Source organism: Oncorhynchus mykiss, chromosome 29 (genome assembly GCF_057628025.1).
Source record: "Oncorhynchus mykiss isolate SJ-2025 chromosome 29, ASM5762802v1, whole genome shotgun sequence".
Taxonomy (NCBI): Eukaryota; Metazoa; Chordata; class Actinopteri; order Salmoniformes; family Salmonidae; genus Oncorhynchus; species Oncorhynchus mykiss.
The window spans coordinates 2,624,733-2,635,000 of NC_143050.1; the positions used below are offsets into that span (position 1 = coordinate 2,624,733).

The 10,268-nt window shown below is 46.3% G+C and overlaps 1 protein-coding gene across 1 annotated transcript in view; it reads right to left on the reverse strand.

Moving 5' to 3' along the window:
• thsd1 (thrombospondin, type I, domain containing 1) overlaps positions 1 to 10,268 on the reverse strand; it is a 53,601-nt gene that overhangs the window by 15,209 nt on the left and 28,124 nt on the right. The window contains exons 3-5 of the mRNA XM_090226313.1: positions 5,246 to 5,440; positions 4,528 to 4,766; positions 4,178 to 4,389 (exon numbers count right to left, since the gene is read on the reverse strand). Coding sequence (XP_090082439.1) covers positions 4,178 to 4,389; positions 4,528 to 4,766; positions 5,246 to 5,440 — 646 coding nt within the window. The remainder of the gene's footprint in view (positions 1 to 4,177; positions 4,390 to 4,527; positions 4,767 to 5,245; positions 5,441 to 10,268) is intronic.

Below are 10,268 nucleotides of genomic sequence, written 5' to 3' on the forward strand. Positions count from 1 at the left end.
TATATAGTACCCTGCCATCATGAGTCCACTTAGTATATATAGTACCCTGCCATCATGAGTCCATGGAGTATATATAGTACCCTGCCACCACAGAGTATATATATATAGTACCCTGCCACCACAGAGTATATATATAGTACCCTGCCACCACGGAGTATATATATAGTACCCTGCCACCACGGAGTATATATATAGTACCCTGCCATCATGGAGTATATATAGTACCCTGCCACCACAGAGTATATATAGTACCCTGCCACCACAGAGTATATATAGTACCCTGCCACCACAGAGTATATATAGTACCCTGCCACCACAGAGTATATATAGTACCCTGCCACCACAGAGTATATATAGTACCCTGCCACCACAGAGTATATATAGTACCCTGCCATCATGGAGTATATATATAGTACCCTGCCACCACAGAGTATATATAGTACCCTGCCACCACGGAGTATATATATAGTACCCTGCCATCATGGAGTATATATATAGTACCCTGCCACCACAGAGTATATATAGTACCCTGCCACCACAGAGTATATATAGTACCCTGCCACCACAGAGTATATATAGTACCCTGCCATCATGGAGTATATATATAGTACCCTGCCACCACAGAGTATATATAGTACCCTGCCACCACGGAGTATATATATAGTACCCTGCCATCATGGAGTATATATATAGTACCCTGCCACCACAGAGTATATATAGTACCCTGCCACCACAGAGTATATATAGTACCCTGCCACCACGGAGTATATATATATTACCCTGCCACCACGGAGTATATATAGTACCCTGCCATCATGAGTCCACTTAGTATATATAGTACCCTGCCATCATGAGTCCATGGAGTATATATAGTACCCTGCCACCACGGAGTATATATAGTACCCTGCCACCACAGAGTATATATAGTACCCTGCCACCACAGAGTATATATAGTACCCTGCCACCACAGAGTATATATAGTACCCTGCCATCATGGAGTATATATATAGTACCCTGCCACCACAGAGTATATATAGTACCCTGCCACCACAGAGTATATATAGTACCCTGCCACCACAGAGTATATATAGTACCCTGCCACCACAGAGTATATATAGTACCCTGCCACCACAGAGTATATATAGTACCCTGCCACCACAGAGTATATATAGTACCCTGCCACCACAGAGTATATATAGTACCCTGCCATCATGGAGTATATATATAGTACCCTGCCACCACAGAGTATATATAGTACCCTGCCACCACAGAGTATATATAGTACCCTGCCACCACAGAGTATATATAGTACCCTGCCACCACAGATTATATATAGTACCCTGCCACCACAGAGTATATATAGTACCCTGCCACCACAGAGTATATATAGTACCCTGCCACCACAGAGTATATATAGTACCCTGCCACCACAGATTATATATAGTACCCTGCCACCACAGAGTATATATAGTACCCTGCCACCACAGAGTATATATAGTACCCTGCCACCACAGATTATATATAGTACCCTGCCACCACAGAGTATATATAGTACCCTGCCACCACAGAGTATATATAGTACCCTGCCACCACGGAGTATATATATAGTACCCTGCCATCATGGAGTATATATATAGTACCCTGCCACCACAGAGTATATATAGTACCCTGCCACCACAGAGTATATATAGTACCCTGCCACCATGGAGTATATATATAGTACCCTGCCACCACAGAGTATATATAGTACCCTGCCACCATGGAGTATATATATAGTACCCTGCCACCATGGAGTATATATATACAGTACCCTGCCACCATGGAGTATATATATAGTACCCTGCCACCATGGAGTATATATATACAGTACCCTGCCACCATGGAGTATATATATACAGTACCCTGCCATCATGGAGTATATATATACAGTACCCTGCCACCACAGAGTATATATATAGTACCCTGCCACCACAGAGTATATATAGTACCCTGCCACCATGGAGTATATATAGTACCCTGCCACCACGGAGTATATATACAGTACCCTGCCACCACAGAGTATATATACAGTACCCTGCCACCACAGAGTATATATAGTACCCTGCCACCATGGAGTATATATAGTACCCTGCCACCACGGAGTATATATACAGTACCCTGCCACCACAGAGTATATATAGTACCCTGCCACCACGGAGTATATATACAGTACCCTGCCACCACAGAGTATATATAGTACCCTGCCACCACAGAGTATATATAGTACCCTGCCACCATGGAGTATATATAGTACCCTGCCACCACGGAGTATATATAGTACCCTGCCATCATGGAGTATATATATAGTACCCTGCCACCACGGAGTATATATATAGTACCCTGCCACCACGGAGTATATATAGTACCCTGCCACCACAGAGTATATATAGTACCCTGCCACCACAGAGTATATATAGTACCCTGCCACCACAGAGTATATATAGTACCCTGCCACCACAGAGTATATATAGTACCCTGCCACCACAGAGTATATATAGTACCCTGCCACCACAGAGTATATATAGTACCCTGCCACCACAGAGTATATATAGTACCCTGCCACCACAGAGTATATATAGTACCCTGCCACCACAGAGTATATATAGTACCCTGCCACCACAGAGTATATATAGTACCCTGCCACCACAGAGTATATATAGTACCCTGCCACCACAGAGTATATATAGTACCCTGCCATAATGGGTTCATCCATCACACTCCCCTCTAACATGCCTGATAAACTGGCCACGGTGCAAAATAAATGTACACAAGCACATTATTCAATCACCTCGTCGACGTGTGTCTGCGTAGCCCGTTGTGATAATTACATGTGAGGAAGGACCCCCAGAGGGCAGGCTGGGCTCACGGACAGTAGCCCAAACAAGGCATGTTGAGACAAGGTAACCAGAGGCAATTAAGCACAGCTGACGGTACTAATGACCTACTCTCCTTCCCCTATAAGAGAGGGGAGGGAACCAGCAGGGAGGGGAGCTGTCCAACAAGATCCATTAAGACGGCAACTAATCTGTGATTGTTGTTGTTTTGTATTGACAGAAATCCCTCAATAGAGAAGTGTGTTCGATCAAGAGAACCTACTCCTGACTCGTTTACTCCACCTTTCCTCTTTAGAGTGACGCCAAATTCCTCGGTCCGCTCACAATATCAGGAAATTATGTTTGACGATATATCATCTAGTTTTGACAATATTATAATATTATTTATGATGTAGTCGGCTGTATCTGCACCAAAACTCCAGGATTTTCCAGCTTGTTCTCAATCTTCATTTTAAATATGGAGCCAATTTGTTTTCAGCACTTATTTCCCATTTCCAAACATCAAATTGAAATAAAATCACAGTATCTAATCACAATAGATACAGAGTCGCAATACATATGGCATGGTGAGGTCTCTCAGCATGGTGATAACATGGTATGGTGATAATATGGTATGGTGGTAATATGGTATGGTGATAACATGGTATGGTGATAATATGGTATGGTGGTAATATGGTATGGTGATAATATGGTATGGTGATAATATGGTATGGTGGTAATATGGTATGGTGATAATATGGTATGGTGATAATATGGTATGGTGGTAATATGGTATGGTGATAATATGGTATGGTGATAATATGGTATGGTGAGGTCCCTCAGTATGGTGATAATATTGTATGGTGGTAATATGGTATGGTGATAATAAGGTATGGTGAGGTCCCTCAGTATGGTGATAATATGGTATGGTGATAATATGGTATGGTGAGGTCTCTCAGTATGGTGATAATATGGTATGGTGATAATATGGTATGGTGAGGTCTCTCAGTATGGTGATAATATGGTATGGTGGTAATATGGTATGGTGATAATATGGTATGGTGAGGTCTCTCAGTATGGATGGCGCCCTCAGTGTGCACGATGGCGCCCTCGGATGCAGGCCGGTTTGATCAAGGTTTTAGGCTGCGTTTACACAGGCAGCAAAATTCTGATATTTGATTCACTAATTGAGCTTTTGCCCTATCACATCTGATCTGATCTGATCAGAATTGGGCTGCATGTGTAAACGCAGCCAAACTCTCTCTATCCAATAAACTGCCCCAGTCCTTCACATATATATATTTTATGGTAAAACAACAGTGTACCTGATGAAGTCTCGCTCTGTGAAATGAAATGCACACAACAGATCCACCGTCTGAGAATGCAGCTCTTTGATTGGGTGCCGGGTGCGGGCGCGGACCTTGTCGATGCTATTTCGACCAATCTGGTTGAACTCCAGGTAACTGACCTCCAGGAAGAGGGCGGAACCGAGGCCAGAGGAGCAGGACTTGAACAGCTCATTGGTCGAGATCCCCACCTGGGAAAGGCAAAGGGGACGAGGGTTAGACAGTGGCTCACTTGAAATGATACCTAACGTGATAAATAGCAGCTATTGTGTAACGGCTATCATTAAGTTTAACAACCAACCATCCACACATACAGACCCTCTCCTCACCTGGAAGGATCCTGACTGGTTGCTGGCTCGGTCCACGGCAATGTGAAAGGTTGGCCACTCCACCTGAAGCTCAGAGCTCCACCACCAGGTGGCAGTAGTAGTAACAACCGCATTCCAATCTCTATCCGTTACGCTAGCATTAGCATTACTGTTAGCATTAGCATTGGCGGTTGCGTAGTCAATCTGCTCCAGGCAGAAGCGGAATGTTCCAGCGTACAGGAAACAGGAGCAGTTGAATTCTAAAATCAAGTCACATCAAAGTGTATTTGTAATATGGGACACAGCGTAGTGTACATAGTTTCCTACAACAGAGCACATATACAGCATTTAGAGAGTTTAGCCAGCTTTTAGAATTAATAAAATGTTTCCTACAACAGAGCACATATACAGTATTTAGAGAGTTTAGCCAGCTTTTAGAATGAATGGAATGTTATCGCTCTTCAGCATTGTATTTATCCATTCATGACAAAAATGTGGAATCTTGTACAAATTCAGAAAATTCTGTGAACTGCTATTGGTCAATATTGCCCATGGGGAGCCAACATGGCTGCCATGAAACGTAGTTTCATTTAAATGCATCGTAACGCAGAAACCTCAATGTCCTCACTAAATACACGGCTCTGACTTTCAGTAAAGACATTGTCTGTAGACAATTAGAACGCCACAAGTTTTGTCTACAGACAATGTCGTTAGACCAAGTAGAAACCAGAGCACTAACCTAATCTCCCCTCTGATTGGTTGGCTGGCAGGGTTCTGGTGAGCAGGGTGGCGTTGGTTTCCGTGTCAACCAGAGTTAGGGTCATGTTCCGGATGTCGGAGGAAGCGTTGTGGTCTGCGGTGTCGTAGTTGAGGAACACACTGCTGTTACTAAGTGCAACATGGACGGAGGGCCACAGGTGGAGGCCAGCCATAGCTATACAATCAGAGAAGGGGGCAGATTTATTTCAATAGTAGGTAGTTAGGTAGACAGTAAGAAAAATCATGTAGATTTCATCAATTATGGTATCTCTGTGTTTGTTTGTCTGCCTGTCTACCTCTAAGTCTCGGTCTCTGTCTGCCTCTCTCGGTCTCTGTCTGCCTTTCTCGGTCTCTGTCTGCCGCTGTCTCTCTACGTCTCTTTTTCTGTCCGTCTGTCTGTCTCTCTCTGCCTGTCTCTGTGTCTCTCTCTGCCTGTCTCTGTGTCTCTCTCTGCCTGTCTCTGTGTCTCTCTCTGCCTGTCTCTGTGTCTCTCTCTGCCTGTCTCTGTGTCTCTCTCTGCCTGTCTCTGTGTCTCTCTCTGCCTGTCTCTGTGTCTCTCTCTGCCTGTCTCTGTGTCTCTCTCTCTGCCTGTCTCTGTGTCTCTCTCTCTGCCTGTCTCTGTGTCTCTCTCTCTGCCTGTCTCTCTCTGCCTGTCTGTGTCTCTGCGTGTCTCTCTCTCTGCCTGTCTCTGTGTCTCTCTCTCTGCCTGTCTCTGTGTCTCTCTCTCTGCCTGTCTCTGTGTCTCTCTCTCTGCCTGTCTCTGTGTCTCTCTCTCTGCCTGTCTCTGTGTCTCTCTCTCTGCCTGTCTCTGTGTCTCTCTCTCTGCCTGTCTCTGTGTCTCTCTCTCTGCCTGTCTCTGTGTCTCTCTCTCTGCCTGTCTCTGTGTCTCTCTCTCTGCCTGTCTCTGTGTCTCTCTCTCTGCCTGTCTCTGTGTCTCTCTCTCTGCCTGTCTCTGTGTCTCTCTCTCTGCCTGTCTCTCTCTGCCTGTCTGTGTCTCTGCGTGTCTCTCTCTCTGCCTGTCTGTGTCTCTGCGTGTCTCTCTCTCTGCCTGTCTCTGTGTCTCTCTCTCTGCCTGTCTCTGTGTCTCTCTCTCTGCCTGTCTCTGTGTCTCTCTCTGCCTGTCTCGTGTCTCTCTCTCTGCCTGTCTCTGTGTCTCTCTCTCTGCCTGTCTCTGTGTCTCTCTCTCTGCCTGTCTCTGTGTCTCTCTCTCTGCCTGTCTCTGTGTCTCTCTCTCTGCCTGTCTCGTGTCTCTCTCTCTGCCTGTCTCTGTGTCTCTCTCTCTGCCTGTCTCTGTGTCTCTCTCTCTGCCTGTCTCTGTGTCTCTCTCTCTGCCTGTCTCTGTGTCTCTCTCTCTGCCTGTCTCTGTGTCTCTCTCTCTGCCTGTCTCTGTGTCTCTCTCTCTGCCTGTCTCTGTGTCTCTCTCTGCCTGTCTCTGTGTCTCTCTCTCTGCCTGTCTGTGTCTCTGCGTGTCTCTCTCTCTGCCTGTCTGTGTCTCTGCGTGTCTCTCTCTCTGCCTGTCTCTGTGTCTCTCTCTCTGCCTGTCTGTGTCTCTGCGTGTCTCTCTCTCTGCCTGTCTCTGTGTCTCTCTCTCTGCCTGTCTGTGTCTCTGCGTGTCTCTCTCTCTGCCTGTCTCTGTGTCTCTCTCTATTTCTGTCCGTCTCTCTCTGTATCTTTGTAGTACAGGGCTGCAGTGGCATTGTGATGTGTGAATGCCGCTGTGTATAGGTCACATCCTGTCACACCCTACAAAGGGAAGAGGGTGGAGGAACAGACTGCCCCTCCCTTCAACCATCTCCCTCCATCTCTCCCTTCCCCTCTCTCCCTTCCCCTCTCTCCTTTCTCACTCTCTCCCTTTCTCACTCTCTCCCTTTCTCACTCTCTCCCTTTCTCTCTCTCTCCCTTTCTCTCTCTCCCTCTCTCCCTTCAACCATCTCCCTCCATCTCTTCAACACTCTCTCTCTCCCTTTCTCTCTCTCCCTCTCTCCCTTCAACCATCTCCCTCCATCTCTTCAACACTCTCTCTCTCCCTCTCTCTCTCTCTCTCTCTCTCCCTTCCCCTCTCTCCCTTTCTCACTCTCTCCCTCTCTCCCTCTCTCTCTCCCTCTCTCCCTTCAACCATCTCCCTCCATCTCTTCAACACTCTCTCTCCCTTTCTCTCTCTCCCTCTCTCCCTTCAACCATCTCCCTCCATCTCTTCAACACTCTCTCTCTCCCTTCCCCTCTCTCTCTCTCTCCCTCTATTTCCTGTCCCAGTGGTCTTTCCTCTCTCAGCAGGTTTGAATGGGTTTGGTTGACCTTCATACTAAAAACGTATGTCCCTATTGGCACCCTATTCCCTATTTAGTGCACTACTTTTGACCAGGACCCCATGGGGAATAGGGTGCCATTTGGGACAAACCTCAATAGCAAGAGGTAGAGTAGAACAAAGAGAACTGAGATTTTTTTATAGTGTGTATTTATTTATCAACTTTGTTCATGTGCGTTCATGTGCGTTCAGAAAGTCTCACCACTTGATTTGTTCCAGATTTTGTTGTGTTACAAATTGGGATTAAAATGGATTTAATTGTACTTTATTTATTTTCAACGATCTACACAAAATACTGTAATGTCAAAGTAGAAGAAAAATTCAGGGCTAGAGAGACTAATCCACAGGAGAGACTAATCAACAGGAGAGACACTAATCCACAGGAGAGACTAATCAACAGGAGAGAGACTAATCAACCACTAGGCTACCTGCCTCCCCTCCACTCTAACAACGAGGCTACCTGCCGCCCCTCTACTCTAACCACTAGGATACCTGCCGCCCCTCCACTCTAACCACTAGACTACCTGCCGCCCCTCCACTCTAACCACTAGGATACCTGCTCCTAGCCCTGACTCGCCCCTGGTCCCTGCTCCTAGCCCTGACTCGCCCCTGGTCCCTGCTCCTAGCCCTGCTCCTAGCCCTGACTCTCCCCAGGTATCCTAGTGGTTAGAGTGGAGGGGCGGCGGGTATCCTAGTGGTTAGAGTGGAGGGGCGGCAGGTAGCCTAGTGGTTAGAGTGGAGTTGAGGTAGTCTATTGTGACGTCACCGTGGGGTATTGTGACGTCACTGTGGGGTATTGTGACGTCACTGTGGGGTATTGTGACATCACTGTGGGGTATTGTGACGTCACTGTGGGGTATTGTGACGTCACTGTGGGGTATTGTGACGTCACTGTGGGGTATTGTGACGTCACTGTGGGGTGTTGTGACGTCACTGTGGGGTATTGTGACGTCACTGTGGGGTATTGTGACGTCACTGTGGGGTATTGTGACGTCACTGTGGGGTATTGTGACGTCACTGTGGGGTATTGTGACGTCACTGTGGGGTATTGTGTGTAGATGGGTGAGAAAAAAAAACAAATTAAGTCCATTATGAATTCAGGCTGTAACACAACATGTGGACTAATACTTTCTGAATGCTGTGTGTGTGTGTGTGTGTGTGTGTGTGTGTGTGTGTGTGTGTGTGTGTCAAAACGTAAATATGTGTAACAAAGAAAGTACATATCTACTTACAAGTCACTGACATTACAAGACAACATTGATAACAAGCACATTTGGGAAAGAGGAAACAGTACCGTCGTAATTTATTTTCATTGTTTTGCACCCTGCTACCGAGCATCATACCCTGCTACCGAGCATCATACCCTGCTACCGAGCATCATACCCTGCATCATACCCTGCTACCGAGCATCATACCCTGCTACCGAGCATCATTCCTTGCATCATACACTGCTACCGAGCATCATACCCTGCTCCGGAGCATCATACCGAGCATCATACCCTGCTACCGAGCATCATACCCTGCTACCGAGCATCATACCCTGCTACCCGAGCATCATACCTTGCTACCGAGCATCATACCCTGCTACCCGAGCTTCATACCCTGCTACCCGAGCTTCATACCCTGCTACCGAGCATCATACCCTGCTACCCGAGCATCATACCCTGCTACCGAGCATCATACCCTGCTACCCGAGCTTCATACCCTGCTACCCGAGCTTCATACCCTGCTACCGAGCATCATACCCTGCTACCCGAGCATCATACCCTGCTACCCGAGCATCATACCCTGCTACCGAGCATCATCCCCTGCATCATACTCTGCTACCGAGCATCATACCCTCCTTCCGAGCATCATACCCTGCTACTGAGCATCATACCCTGCTCCGGGATCATACCCTGCATCATACCCTGCTACCGAGTATCATACCTTGCTACCGAGCATCATACCTTGCTACTTATCATGCATATCAGTGAGACCCTATCACAGGGATGGGACTGGTTCAATGAGGACCTGTACGGTGTGCAAGGTTTCACTCCAGCCCAGCACTTACACACTTAACGGACACCCCTGTACCCCCTCAAGCATACAAAATATATATATATAAACATACAAAACATGTATACAAACATACAAAACATGTATACAAACATTGTGCAAGTTCTCCCACTTAAAAAGATGAGGCCTATAATTTTCATCATAGATACACTTCAACTATGACAAACAAAATGAGAAAAAAAATCCAGAAAATCACATTGTAGGATTTTTAATGAATTTATTTGCAAATTATGGTGGAAAATAAGTATTTGGTCACCTACAAACATGCAAGATTTCTGTCTCTCACAGACCTGTAACTTCTTCTTTAAGAGGCTCCTCTGTCCTCCACTCGTTACCTGTTTTAATGGCACCAGTTTGAACTTGTTATCAGTATAAAAGACACCTGTCCACAACATCAAACAGTCACACTCCACACTCCACTATGGCCAAGAGCAAAGAGCTGTCAAAGGACACCAGAAACAAAATTGTAGACCTGCACCAGGCTGGGAAGACAATCTGCAATAGGTAAGCACTTGGTTTGAAGAAATCAACTGTGGGAGCAATTATTAGGAAATGGAAGACATACAAGACCACTGATAATCTCCCTCGATCTGGGGCTCCACGCAAGATCTCACCCCGTGGGGTCAAAATGATCACAAGA